The sequence below is a fragment of the Castor canadensis genome, chromosome 15, assembly GCF_047511655.1.
Source record: "Castor canadensis chromosome 15, mCasCan1.hap1v2, whole genome shotgun sequence".
NCBI classification, from domain to species: domain Eukaryota; kingdom Metazoa; phylum Chordata; class Mammalia; order Rodentia; family Castoridae; genus Castor; species Castor canadensis.
In genome coordinates, this window is record NC_133400.1 from 1,815,134 (window position 1) to 1,829,836 (window position 14,703).

Here is a 14,703-nt window from a genome sequence, read left to right on the forward strand (position 1 = left end):
AAGAAAAAATGTTTAATTACACCCAGAGGGCTATCCAGAGGAATGGTGGATGATGCATCTGTTCTCTTTGGAGTCTCCCCTTTAGAACTGGATTTTTTGTTATCCATCCCTTAACCTCAGTTGTGTCTATTTCCCAGGAAAAGCTCAAACTCCCATTAACCCTCGGAGGTAGGTGTCTTACACACTTTTGCATAGCACAGTACTTCCGCCCCGCTCCCTGAATCTGAGACACTGCTTCACCCCAAAAATGCAGTTACTAGTGGTCTCTGGGAGGTGATGAGTCTCCCCTTCTGCCTCCTGGGGCAGGCCTGAATTTGAACCCGGGTACTTACCAATCTGGTGAGCAGTGCTTCCAAGTTAGTTCCTGAGCCTCACCAGTTCCGTTGTGCATGTGAGGCCTTCACCCGAGCTTGCCAGCAGGATGAATCCCCCTCTGGATCAAGCTGACCGTTGGCACCTGGTAGGATCTTCTCCCAGCAGTCTAGGGGATGCACCCCGGTGCCAAGGGAACTGACAAATCACCATCTCCACAAACCCGGCAATGAACCCCCAAGAAATATCGAGGGAATTTCAAGCTGAGATATGGGACACTGAAGCAGTTCAGCAGGAAGCAATGTTTTATTGTGCTGGCACAGATTCAGCAGACTCATGTCCAAAGGCTGAGCCCCGAGAACTAGGAGGTCTCACCAGCACGTTACAGAAACAAAAAAGCAAAGCTCATCCCACATATGGCTGTATGTGACTTCATTGGCTATTTCATTCCCCAGTGCTGTGTGACCTTCTTCATATTTTAATTCTTTTAAGTTTTATCTCTCTGCTTTGCCATCCCTTCCCCCTGCCTCATTTTCAGAAAACAGCTTGTTTCTCTTCTGGCCCTCTTCCCTGCTACAATGGTGCACAGTGAATGATTCATCTGAACATAAGAAAAGGGTAACCATTTGGACTGGATGAGATTTTACATAAAACCCTGTGTGAGAGTTTTAGAGAAAACTATGTAGCATGCATGAAAATAAATAACATGTTATGTAAGCATGTTGTGTGATTCAGGTCACAACCACTCTTTGCCACCTGGAGTTGGTGAGGTCCTCATGGAGGCAGTGGGAGAGCCTGATTTCCCAAGTAGGAGGTGAGGCAGGTCATTTGTGAGGGTCTCCCATGCCATGGTGCTTTTTCAGTCTCGTGCTAAGACCCTGCCCTAGCAGTCAGCAGTTGTGAATCTCCCGGACACAGGGTGCCCAGCTCAGGCCTCTGTCGGAGCCAGAAGCCAAGCCTGAGCATTATATATACTGTGACAGATATACCCTCATCTGAGAGTGTCGTGCTTCTCCTTGATCTTCCCTCCATTCATTCCATTGTTCTCCCTCTCTCTGGTTATGAGAGTAATTTGTGTTCACTGGAGAAAATCTGGGAAGTGCAGGGAAGGTAGACAGTGATGGAACCACTCAAAACCCACTTTGGCCAGGTGCTGGAGGCTCACACCTGTAACCCAGCTACTCAGGAGGCGGAGATCAGGAAGATCGTGGTTCAGAGCCAGCCCGGACAAGTAGTTCATGAGACCCTATCTCGAAAAAACTGTTCACAAAAAAGGCTGGTGGAGTGGCTGGAGGTGTAGGAGGCCCCAAGTTTAAGCCCCAGCAACCATAAAAACAACAACAAAAATGATTTAGAATGGAATGTTGCATAATGATGTGTTTTGTAACCTGCCATCTCACTCACTGTTTCATAAGCATTTTTCTGTGACAAGAAGTATCTTAGTCTGAATTTCTTTCTTTCTTTTTTTCCCCAGTACTGGGGTTTGAACTCAGGGCCTTCACCTTGAGCTACTTCACCAGCCCTATTTTTGTGGAGGGTATTTTCAGATAGTGTCTCTTGAACTATTTGCCTGGGCTGGCTTTGAACCTCAGTCCTTCTGATCTATGCCTCCTGAGAGGCTAGGATTATAGGTGTGAGCCACCTGCGCCTGGCTTATGTTTTTGCTTGTTTGTTTGGTTTTTTTTTTGATACAGGGTCTCACTGGGTAGCCCAAGCTGGCCTTGAGTTTATGATCCCCCCTGCCTCAGCATCCTGAGTACTGGCATTGGAGGTGTGTACCACCACAGCCGGCTTGATACCCATCTTACTGAAGTTTAATTGCATTACAATCCAATAGGATGTACAGTTGGGTGGATTTCAGCATCAGCCAACTGTATCAGCCACTGCAGTTTAGATATAGAACACTTTCATCACTGTAAAATGTGCCTTCACACATTTTGTAGTTAGTCTTTTTCAGAATCTGGTACTGGGAATGGGGTGTTGCTCAGTGGTGGGGCGTTTGTCCAACATGTACAGGCCCCCGGGTTCTGCAGCATTGCAGATGTGTGTGTGTATACATATGTGTGTTTGTGTGTTCATACTGATTATTTACTTTCTGGAATTCAGTTAGCATCTTCTACCTAAGAAATCTTTTCTCCAGGCCATAAACTTTCTCCACTTTTAGTCTAGAAGTCTTGTAGTGCTAGCTAGGCTGTCAATGATTGTGGCAGTTTGTGGATCAAATTAAATGGTACTCAGTAAGAAAATTAAGTAACTTCATAGTTTTTTTGTTTTTCTCCCCTTCATTTTAGATCGACAGGGGGTCCTTCAGGTCGGAGTGGACATCGTATGGTGGCCTGGAAGAGACTGTTAATCCTTTTTGGTGGCTTCCATGAGAGTACAAGGTTGGTACCAACAGCAGAAAAGTCTACCTTTTCTTGGAGTGATTGGATGAACTTTCTGTGGGAAGCCATTCTGAATGTACACGGAAAGCACTGCCCTCTCAAACCACGGCCAGCTTCGTGGGCACACAGCTTGGCAGCCACAGCGCAGCTGCAAAATCATGACTTTGTCGTGCATTGATTAATTGTGCACTGCTGTGTGCAGGACAGTACATGAGATCAGTTCATCTTCTCCTTCCTTGTAGGTCATAAATGGTTATGAACTTATACGTCATAAATTAAGCTTTATAGTGGTTTTAGCTTGCAGCCATTTAAAAAGATGAACTGTGGCTGGGTGCTGGTGGCCCACGCCTATAATCCTAGCTACTCAAGAGGCAGAGATCAGGAGGATTGAGGTTCAAAGCTAGCCCGGCAAATAGTTCATGAGACCCTATCTCAAAAATACTCAACACAAAAAGATCTAGTGGAGTGGCTCAAGTGGTAGAGTGCCTGCCTAGCAAGCATAAACCCCTGAGTTCAAACCCCAGTTATCACCAAAAAAATAAAAGACAAGAGCTGTTTTTAAAGCCATGTCTTTTATCTTGTTTAAAATTACTTAGGAAAGGAGTCTTTGCTCTCAATTCCTGCATGGGGAGCAGGAAATGCTTATCTCTCTTTTCTCCCCTGCTCCTCTCCTAATAAACTTTACTGTTACTTTTTTTAAAAATTACTTAGGAAGTATTTTGAGCGCACAGCAAAAATGATACTACAACAGAGGTAGTCAGCATCTGTATTAAATTAGTTTGACTTTTAAATACCAGCTTTTAAAATTTTCCTTGAGGCAGTTGCTATTTATATTACATGCAGAATAGAATTTCTTTACTGACAGTCTGCAGTATGAAACCTGAGGTAACAGTGAAGCATAGCATCTTCTGAAAACTTGGAGCCTCTGCATGCTGGGTTGTGTATTGCAAACTGTGCCCTTGTAAGAGGACACATGGGTCTGAGTGGCAGGCAGCGGCTCCATGGCTTCTTAGCTCTTCTTCAGTGCAGAGATGGCATACACCCCTGGGCACAGCTGGCAGCTGCTGCTTCTTCATAGTCCTCTCTGAATGGATTGAGGTTGAGGGCTCAGCCAAGCAGAGGCTGCCATGCACCAGTCATCATTTTGGGAGTTAGAGCCCCAGGACTGGACTGTTCAGATGCTGCATGAGAAAGACGAGTGGTTACTTCCAACCCTGGGTAGATCTTTCTTTGTACATGGCTGAACTCTTCTTTCTGCAGAGCTGGAGGGCGGTGCTGTGCCAGGCATTCTCATTCCCTTTCCAAGTCCCAGTCTGTGTGCTGAGTCTTTTGGCACCGAAGTCCAAGGGTATTGAGTAGTGCGGGACCCCAGGACCTTTGGGTGGCAGCACATGGTGCCTCCTCACACAGCTTGAGTATGGATGGATGCCTAGGATCTGCTTCTGTCTCTCAGTTTTGTGGAGATGCTCTGCCCCTCAACATCCCTCCCATCCAGTCCAGGGTCTCTGCACTCTCATGGTTCAGTTAGACCCTATAACTCACCATTGGTCTTAAAATTACACACAGAAGAACCTAATGTAGTTATCAAGGAGATTGTGATTTTTGTTAATTCAGAGAGGAAATACAGTATGACTTTTTCAGATTAAATTAACATACATCTGTGGGCTAGCATTATTTCTAGTTTTCAAATGTAAACACGGATGTGTTTACAGTCCTTCATTTGAATTTAGACTTTAATTAAGCAGGTAACATAGTGAAAATGTAGGCAGCTTACCTTTATTTTAAGTCAGGTGCACTTCTTAACCCTGCCTTTTCCTGGTGTCACCTTCATGATGGCTTGTGTTCCTTTACTCCGACCAGGGATTACATATACTACAGTGATGTGTATGCCTTCAGCCTGGACACATTCACCTGGAGCAAGCTGTCCCCATCAGGACCTGGGCCCACGCCCAGGTCAGGCTGCCTGATGTCTGTCACACCACAGGGCAGCATAGCCATCTATGGAGGCTACTCAAAGCAGGTAAGACCAGTGCAGGAAGAGTGACGTTTTTCATTTCTCTATAGGAAACTTCCACAAGATGAATTCGAATTACAAATGGGCTGTATTCATTTGGACCTGTTCCTCTTTGAACATAGTGAGCCTTTTTAAGGCTTTCTCATCCTCCGAGAACACTGCAGTGTGAACAGTTCTGTATTTTATGGATCTTTCTTAAGCCATAGACACTGCAACTCCTGTATAGTCTTCCATCATAGAGCATGGTTTATCACTAGTCTTTTGTTAACAGACTTTTTTTCTTTGTACATCTGCACAGTGACAGCAGCATTCTTTATTTTGTGGTACTGGAATTTGAACTCAGGGCCTCAACTTGCTAGGCAGGTGCTTTACCACTTGAGCCACTCCGCCAGCCTTTTTCTCAGTGTGTTGGGTATTTTTAAGATTAGGTCTCTTTTTTTTTGCCGAGGCTGAACTAGAACCACAGTCCTCCTAATCTCTGCCTCTCATGCCTAGCAAGCAGCAGCATTCTTATGCCCAGGCATGGGAGTCTCTTTTGGTTTAGCAGAGTGTGCACCACAGGGTGCTGACCACCACTGGCAACAGCACACCAGAGTTCTTGCCTCGCTCCTCATCAGCTCTTTGCCAGCCCTGACATTGTGAATCTGAGAAATGAAATAACATCTCATCATAGGGGTTAAAATTCTTATTTTGAAAATTCTCAAACACAGTTAACGTGAAAGAGTTTTACAGTGAGCACTTGCACACCCCACTTAGATCCTGGTCATATGTCTGTTCACACATTTGTACCCATATCCTGCCAGTCATCTTCTGTGGTCCCCCTAAATACCTGCACCTGTGTAGCATTAAGTAATGGTCAGTGCTAATTTGTAAAGTTACCACTGGATGTGCAGTGTGGCCCACCCCTCCTCCTGCTAGGCCCCTCCTATCCAGTTCCTGTCCTCCTTCTATTGTCAGGTACCATTCCTATCCTTCCCATAGTGTTAGATCTGCAGATCTGCTTATTCTAGAACTTTCAGTTCATTGCTTTTTTTTTTTTTTTTTTCAGACTGGGGTTTGAACTCAGGTTCTACACCTTGAGCCACTCCACCAGCCCTTTTTTGTGATGGGTTTTTTCGAGATAGGGTCTCATGAACTGTTTGCCCAGTCTGGCTTCGAACCTTGATCCTCCTGATCTCTGCCTCCTGAGTAGCTGGGATTACAATGTGCCACCAGTGCCAGCTAGTTAATTTCTTCTTAATGCTGAGTTCTGTATATGACTGTACCACAATTGTGTTTCTACTTTTTCTTGGTGGATACCCTTGCTGTGTCCTAGTAAATAAAGCTGTGATGAACATTTTCTTATGGCCATTGACTGGTATATATTTTGGTTTCTCTTAGGTGAACACCTTGGGGAGGAACTGGTTTGCAAATGGGCTTGGCTTCCAATGCAGTTACTCCAAAACCTTCTGAGAGTTCTGCTTGTCTCACTCCTTGTCAGCGCTTGAGCTGGTGTCAGTGTTTTTATTTTTAGCTGTTCTGAGGGATGTGTGGTTCTCTTTTTTTTTTTCTTATTTTTTTTTGTGGACTGGGGCCTACACCTTGAGCCACACCACCAGCCCCTTTTTCTGATGGGTTGTTTTTTTTTTTTTGAGATAGGGTCTCTTGAACTATTTGTGTGGGCTGGCTTTGAACTGTGATCCTCTTGATTTCTGCTTCCTGAGTCTCTAGGATTCAGTCATGAGCCACTGGTGCCTGGCTATTTGGTTCTCTTTGTGGTTCTAATTCACATTTCTCTGATGATGGTCCTGAGCTTATTGTTTGTAGGTCTTCCTGGAGCAATAAGGTGCTTATTGAGGAATGGAAACTTTGTTAAAGTCTAACTTACTGTATTTTTCTTTTACAATTTTTTTGATCTCTGTGATCTAAGAAGACCTTGTTTACCTTCAGTAATGAAGATTTTCTCTTATATTTTTCTCTAAAAGTGACATAATTGCAGCTTTTATATTTAGTTGAGCAATCTCTCTTGAAGCCCCTCTTCCCCCATGAGTTCAAGATCTTCACCTTGAACTACTCTACCAGCCCTTATCTGTGATGGGTCTTTTCAGGATGGGGCCTCGTTAGCTATTTGCCCAGGGCTGAATCCATCCTCCTGATCTCTGCCTCCTTAGTAGCTAGGATTATAGGCGTGAGCCACCAGCGTATGGCTCAAGAAGCTTTTCTTTTCCCACTGGATGCCACAGGGACCTGAGTTGAGGACCCAGGGACTAGAAATGCAAGCCTGTTTTGGGTGGTCTGTTCTGTCCCTTTGGTATGTTTGTCAGTCCTGTTCCAGCATCCCATGTCTCCACTATCATTTTATGCAGTAAGCTGTGAAGGCAGTTTAAGTAATCCACCCTTGGCCTTCTTTTTCAAACTTACGCCCACCTGCCAGTTGTCTGTCCCTCAAGTTTTTTTGTTGGCATCCCCATCCCATCCTGTCCTATGCCTGCCGCTGGTGCTGAGGACCTTCTGCATGCTAGGCAAGCCTTTCACCGAGCTGCTTCCAGTCCTTCACACTTGATCAAGGTTCTTTGTTGATTTAGTATCACTGTGTCAATTTTTACTTAAAAAGAAAAGAGTCGGTGTTAAATTTATGCATTGGTGCTGCTGCAGTGCAGCGTGGAAATTAGACTTTCTAACTATTTGTTGCTAGTGTAGAAAAGCACATTTTACTCTTTGTGTGTTTACCTCGCACTTTGTGTTCTCAGTCGCTTCGGATTCATCGGGATTGCACGGTCCCATAATAAACACACAGATGGTTCTTACTCTTTTTTAAAGGAAAACGACTCAGACTGTGTTCTCTCTCTCTCTTACTCGCTAGAAAGAGTAAGAACAATCATCAATGGCAAATGGCAGGTGCAATAAAACAACACCAAGAGCCAGCTTCACGCTCTGGAGAGAGCGCTGCACCACCTCTTCCTCGTGGTCTTACTCCTTTTTTGACCCTTATACCTTTGTCTCCTTGTCTTATTGCAGAGTCAGGGTGTTCAGGCAGCACTGGAAGAAGGTATGCACGCTGACATCCTGGCACTACCCTCCATCTAGGATGTTAGAAAAATCTTTAAGATATTGGGGTGTCACAAGAGAGACAACACAACTCAGAAATCAATAGACAAGGGAAAATTTGCTTCTGCAGCAGGGTGCACCACAGACAAAGAGTCTGGTTAGCAAGCACACTGAGTGGGCAGTTCAGTTGGGTTTTATCTCTAATGCCATGCTGCCCCTCCCCTGGATTGGGCAGGTTTATGGCTTCACAGTCTATGCAGTTGGCTAATTGGAAAGGGGCCAGGTTGGGAGGGGGCTTTGAAGACAAAGAGTTAAAAGTTTAGGGAAGCAGTAACTGTCTTAGGTCATCGGCTGTGGAATCAAGGCATCTGGTGGAATTCTTGCCAAACTAAGAATAACAACCCTTTTTTTTTTGAGGTACTGGGGCTTGAACTCCCTGCCTACACCTGGAGCCACTCCGCCAGCCCTATTTTTGTGAATGGTTTTTCAAGATAGGGTCTCGCGAACTGTTTGCCCAGGCTGGTTTCGAACCACAGTCCTCCTGATCTCTGCCTCCACGATAGCTAGGATTACAGGCGTGAGCAACCAGCACCCGGACATGAAGAGAGCAAAAAGTCCATGAAGCGAGCATTTGGGAAGCACGTTAGTGAGGCGGTTATTACTGATTAAATCTTTTGGCAGAAAAGACCCAACCTAAGCTGACTGTTAGTGGGGGAACGGTGTCCACAGCCCGGCACAGTGCTCAGCACAGAGTTAGTTGTGGCTGCTTCACGGGCATCCTTCAGGTTCTAAGTTCCAGTCTCTTCTTACATGCTGAACCTTTTTCATGAGTAGGTGTGAAGTTTTGTTAAATTTCAGTAAATTTCATTCATTGAATGATCATACAGTTTTTAATTCAGTTTATCTTGTGAATTACCTTGATTAATTTTCTAATGTCCAAGCATTCATCTGTTTGTGGAGTGCCCTGCTTGATTCTTTCGTATCATCCTCCTCACACATGGCCGAATTTGCAAATAATCCGTTGGAGATCTTTGTACCTGCACTTACGGTGAAATTGCTCCATAGTTTTCATTCTGGGATGTTTTCGGAACTGTATTCTGTGGGCATGGGAGATGGGGGATGTCTCCTCTTCTGTTTAAATGGTTTTGTGTCAGATTGATGGTGTTTATTCCTGCAGTATTTACTACAATTTACCCGGAAAACCATTCATCTTAACAGTGTTCCTAGTTGAAAGGTTTTTGATAATGGACTCAGTTTCTTTGAGAGATTTGGGGCTCATAGATTTGGTCATTCTGTGTTCATTTTCATAGGTTGTATTTTTCAAGAAACTTGTCCACTTCATCTTTGTGGCTCCCTCTTTTAGGTAGTAGTGTCCTCTTACTATGTTTTAGTGTTGGTAAAGCCTGCTCTGACATCCCCTCTTGCTGACATTGGTATTTTTGTTGTAGTCTTGGCTTTCTTGGCTTCTCGCAGGGACTTGTTTGACTTGGGCTCTTGTCCTTGCTGTTGAGTATGTTGTTCATGCTCTTCTTTTAGGGCCTTTGTCCTTCTACTCACTTTTGGATCTACTCTTTTTTTCTGACTACTTGAAGTTCAACCAGTGTTAGATCCTTTTTTTGTTTGTTTGCAGTACTGGGGCTTGAATTCAAGGCCTTCACCTTGATCCACTCCTCCAGCCCTTTCTTGTGATAGGTATTTTCAAGATAGGGTCTCATGAACTGTTTGCCCAGGTGCCCAGCTAGATCTTTAAAAAAAAAAAAAAAATAGGTAAAGTCATAAATTGCCCTCTAAAGCCTGTTTTAGCTGAAATTTACAAATTGTAAAAGTGAATTCAGAGTATCATAATATTTTCTAATTTCCTGAGTACAGTGCCTTCTCAGCCTCTGCATTTCCAATAGCTGCCTGCAGCTGTGGGACATGGTAAGAGAAGCGTTGCTGAGCACGTGTCTGGTGAAGCAGCTCAGGAACACGCTGGACAGCTAGATGAGCAGCGTCTTTGAGTCATCAGGAGCACTGGAGCACGTGAGAAGCATGGCTCCTGTGGTTCTGCTTCACAGACATCAGCCCTGGAGGCCTCAGCCATCATTGTGCTTGGCTTTAGAAACATTCCATAGCTGTGAATCCAGAGAATCAGGATGAGATGCTGAAGATTATTTTAAAAGTCCCAGTGAGGTGGGCAGGGGCAGGAAGGCAGCTGCTGTCTCTCCACTCTGCAAAGACCCTGACCTATGCACATGACTCCAGTACACATCTGGTTTTCAGTTGTCATGAAGCAGAATGGCTCCAGCTGAGGTGCTTGTTGTGACAGCCTCTGGTCCTGACCACTGGTATGGTACCATGCTTCTCAGCTCTCCTGGGAGGGCTGGTGCTCTGGACTCCTCTCAGCATCACCCTGTGCCACCTGCATGGCCCTGGAGTGCTTCCTCAGACTGGCCTTCGGCCAGCGCAGCCTTTTTTTCTTCTTGGCAGAATCTGGTCCTGATGTGCTGGCTCAAGTTGGTTTAACTGGCCTTTGAAAGGCAGGTTCCTTGAAGGGAGCTTCAGCCCCTTCTCTTTTGCCTCGCGTCTTTTTTTGTACTAAGAGTAATAGTTAAGCTTATTAGGAAAGAAATTTAGTATAGCAGGAAAAAAGGAGAAACATTCCCTGCTCTCTGTGCCAGAAGTGGGAGTAAAGACTTCCTTCACATCTTGACCTGGTCATAGCTGCTTTATGTAGAACCCATTCCCACCCCTTTTGGGGGACTTTGAGAAGGCCCAGAGAGCCCACATCATTCTAGATCCTTGTAGGCTCCACAGAGGCCGTGTTCTGCCTGATGTGCACAGCTTTGGTCACTGTAGCCCCACCCCATGATGTGACACTCTAATTGCCTTTTCAGGGATTAGGTCTGAGTGGATGTTGGGGACCTTGTAGTAGCCCTGCCATGTCTTCTGCCATCCTGACAGTTTAAATAAGTCTGTATCTGAGCTCAGGGTCAAGTGAATGGAGACTGCAGACTGAGGTAGATGGCCGGGTGCTGGAATTGTGTCCTGTTGGGGCTGTGTTAGGCATAGCTTAATGCTTTTCTCCATATCCTGGCTCTGCCATCCTGAGCTCTGCTGGTGTACCCAGTCCCTGAATAGTGAGGGGATGGTAGTGTTGTGTAAATTAGCATTAAAACATTTCTCTCAGATGCCTTTGAATTCTACTGATACTGAGTAGACAGAAGTATGGCTGTAGAATAACTTGTCTCTAATTTCACCACTCTGATGTTAACATCAGCTCTTCCTGAGCTGCTGATGAGGGGCTGGTCCTTTGAAAAGCAGGAACCTTAAGCAGAGCTTCTGGCTTCCCGACCCATCTCCCAAAATTCATGCAAATTATTTACTTTCTAGTACAAGTAAGCCCATGAATGTAAAGCTGTTGTGACACAAAAATAATTCATGGCACAGGTAACTCACATTAAGAAGTACTACAAGCAGCTTCTTGATTTTCCTTTTTGAAGATGAATAGATGTATTTTTGGACAAGTCACAACACTTGAAGGAAGGGAACTGGGCTCTTCAAGAAGGAGTCAAAAGGTTGCTGGGTAGGACTCACCTGGGAACTAGTTGTCTGCTTGGGAGAGTTGCAGCCAGCTGCATGCTCAAGAGAATCAGACCTGCTAGCAGTTCAGTACTCATGATGTGTCCTGGCTCCCTACCACTGAGATTTCCCTTCAGGCTATTGATTCTAGGAAGGAAATGCTGCTGTCAGCCAGACAGAAGATGGTGTCAGTAGGTGCAGGGTATGCAGGAGGCTGCAGCAAAGACCTGCTGGTGCTAAGCTGTGACTTGGGTTTCTAGTGACAAATAGAGGTGTTACTGAATTCCTTCAGCAGACGCTAGGCCTCTGGGTGAATTCAGTTCTTAGTAACAGACCTTTGGGTTTGGAAGAAAAGGCACAAAGTACTCATTTCTTCTGTATTAACTTTGAAAAAGGAGATCCCTTGATAGTAACTGTGTGTTATGTGTGGTAATTGCATCACTTGGGTAGTTCACGTGTTTCTAGAATGAAGACAAAACTTGGAGCTTTCATTCCCCAAGACTTGGGTTGCTGTTGACCTATGGCTGATGGTGAGCCTCCTTGGCTTTGGCACACATAGGCCCAAGTGGAAATGCAAAGTGTTCATGGACAGTTGGATTGTTTATTTAGTTTGAAAGGAAAGTATATTTTCTCCTTACAATAAGCACAGTACTAATAGAAAAAGGAAAAGAACTGTACACCCACATCTCTTTGCTCTGACCTTGGGGAGGGCCTGGAAGCAGCACCCCCAGGTGTCATTTTCTGTCATGACTCTCCAGTATGAGAAACCAGGGCTTCTGTAGGGGGCTCCCTAGATGAACCTAGAGAATGTCTTAGTGCCAAGGTTGAAGTGCTCAGAGCAAGTGAAAACAAAACCCATAGTCTGGGGTCTGTCGGAGGACAATGGGAGCCAGCAGAAAGTGCTCCCAGTGTCCAAGGCTGCACAGTGTGAGAAATGGGGGGAGAGGAATCCCAAGCCTTGTCTGCAGAAGCAGACCTCAGGACACAGGACATGATGCATACTTCCAGATAGCACAGATGGAGGGGACAAGTAGCAACTTTCCAAGGCAGGAACTGACAGACATGAACTCAGCCAGGTGACAAGATGACACACACAGTCATGTGTGTTCTGAATGGGGTCCTGGCACAGGAGTAAAGCATGGGGTTGGGTTAATACCATTTGATGAGTGTTGCTGCATTGTCTGAACTGTGTACTGTGCTCATGTAAGGTGCGTGTGCCGGGGACAGGAGGTCTGTACTGTATTCTGTTTTCCTGTAAATAACAAATGTGTGTTAGAATGGGGAATTTTAGGAAAGACATACACAAGAAAGACACCAGAGTGGACTGGAGTCGTCCTTGGGTCAGCCTCTTGCTGAGCAGTTGTCTGGGCCCTGGGGTGCTGAATGGGGATCAGGTAGGTCACTGTGGCCTCAGAGTGCTGTCCCTGGCTGGCTGGGCAGTGAGACTGTTTAAAGCTCACAACCAAGGGTTAAGAGACGGGAGCTTTGTTGGTTCCAGAGTTCTGGAGGTCTTTTAATGGTGGTGGCTGTGTCCTTGGAAGGTGTGAGGTGCTTTTGACCTGTGCTGTCCATGGTTCCTGTCTACACTGTGCAGGCTGGCTGTGGATGCCACAGGAGGGAAGGCTTCATGGAGTGTGCACCTGTGGTTCTTGGCGTGACTGGTCACTGGTGGTGGGTTTTAAGATTGGCATGTTAATTAATCAGCCATGTCTGCCATCAACATAGAGCCACAAAGACTAAATTTGCTGTGGAGCTGAGCCTCCCACCAGAAGTGTATCTCAGCTTCAGGGCCCAGGTGGTTCTCATATACTCCTTTTCCATTTGCAGAGAGTCAAGAAAGATGTGGACAGAGGCACCCAGCACTCAGATATGTTCCTGCTGAAGTCTGAGGAAGGGGGAGAAGGTAACCAGGCTGGCTATAGCTGGGGGCTCTGGGCACAGGCCACTTTTTAAAGTGTGCACTGCCCTGGTGTGGACATGGAGGCTGGCTGGCAGTGAGCTCCCTGGGCCCTGGACCAGGACAGGGGGCCTCGTCAGACTTAAGGATGATCTTCTAGCGTCCCCTGGCACTCACCAGGAGTCCAGAACCTCTCAGCCACTTGTGCCAACCTCCATGTGATTTGTGACATGTTGTATTTCTGGGTGTGGCCTCCAGGCTTACAGGTGACGGGTGACAGCAGGGTGGCTCTTCTGGGCAGGGTTGCTGCACATACTCTCTTGAGCGTGGAAGCCTTGATGTGTAGATGTGGGGTGAGAGGCAGGAAGGAGAGGCTGCTGTTTGCAGTCATGTCCTAGTGTCAAAGAGTTCGTATGTTCTCACTAAAGAGCACATGGCTGATTTTAGGATGTTGAATTCCTTCATGCTTACCCTGGGCTTGGAATCCTGCTCTGCAAGGAGCACTACCAGAGATTTAGGACATGGCGCCGAACCTTTGGGGAGCCTGGACTGGGCCTGAGCTGGGCTTCAGTGCCAGGGCTGAAGGCCAGCTGAGGCCTTTGAAATGTCCCACACCTAGACACCCTTAGGTGGCCACGGAATTCCGCACTTGCAGGGGTTGGTGAGGACAAACCAGGGTTTTCTGTCCTTAGGAAACTTGAACCTGAAGACTGGACTCTGTTCCAGGTAGTGTGGCCCCAGCCTGGTGCTCATTTCTTCAACCCCCAGTAAGAAGGATGTCTTGCAGACACGTAGCAGCAGAAAGAGGGTTCTGCACGTTGTGCTTTGTGCTCTACTATTTTGTTCTTCTCTGGTTCTTTGTGATGAGTCGATCTCATAGCCACAAGAAGTAGACCCAGAGTCCTTCCTGCACTGTGCACAGTAGGCCTTGTCCACTATTGCCAAGTGGAATACTTGTTGCTACTTTTTAATGGAAAGAACTGAAATCTCAGTTCTTTTTTTCTGGAAGTAGTGGGAAGACTTTCCCACACCAGGCCACGTACTGGATGGCTGTCACATGAACCTAAGGAAGAACATGAAGTCGATCTCGCCAGCAGGAGAGATGGGGTCTGCATGAGTGGTCAAGTTAGCTGGTTTAGGGTCGCTGCAGCAGAGGGGACACCTGTGCCTGTTGCAGACTCCCTTCCTGTGGAAGGATCTTTACTAGCCATGGATCTAGCACTGGGCTGGGCTGGTGTGAAACAAACTAGGGCAGGGAGGATGCAGTCTTTTGTGAGGCTGTGCTTGCTCTGCCCATGAGGACCCATGAGAAGCCTATTTCAGCCCAGGTCCCTCCTGCTGAGGTCTGCTTCCATGCTTCATCTCCTCTAGCCTTTTTGTGTTTTGTTCTGTTTGCAGTACTGGGGCTTGAACTCAGGGCCTTCATCTTGAGTCACTCCACCAGCCTAATTTTTGTGATAGGGTTTTTTGAGATAGGGTCTCACAAACTATTTGCCCAGGCTGGCTTC

The 14,703-nt window shown here is 46.1% G+C and overlaps 1 protein-coding gene and 1 pseudogene across 7 annotated transcripts in view; one reads left to right on the plus strand and one right to left on the minus strand.

The window, feature by feature from the left end:
* The window catches only part of Klhdc4 (kelch domain containing 4), a 52,023-nt gene that overhangs the window by 25,355 nt on the left and 11,965 nt on the right, over nucleotides 1-14,703 (plus strand). For all 7 annotated transcript variants that reach the window (XR_012441857.1, XM_074055505.1, XM_074055504.1 and 4 more), the window contains 3 exons: nucleotides 2,604-2,696; nucleotides 4,557-4,716; nucleotides 13,126-13,201. Coding sequence is in view for 6 of the 7 variants with exons in the window: in XM_074055505.1 (XP_073911606.1) it covers nucleotides 2,604-2,696; nucleotides 4,557-4,716; nucleotides 13,126-13,201 (329 nt within the window). In the remaining variant the exon portion in view is untranslated. The remainder of the gene's footprint in view (nucleotides 1-2,603; nucleotides 2,697-4,556; nucleotides 4,717-13,125; nucleotides 13,202-14,703) is intronic.
* LOC141417614 (small nucleolar RNA U3) lies at nucleotides 7,514-7,713 on the minus strand (annotated as a pseudogene).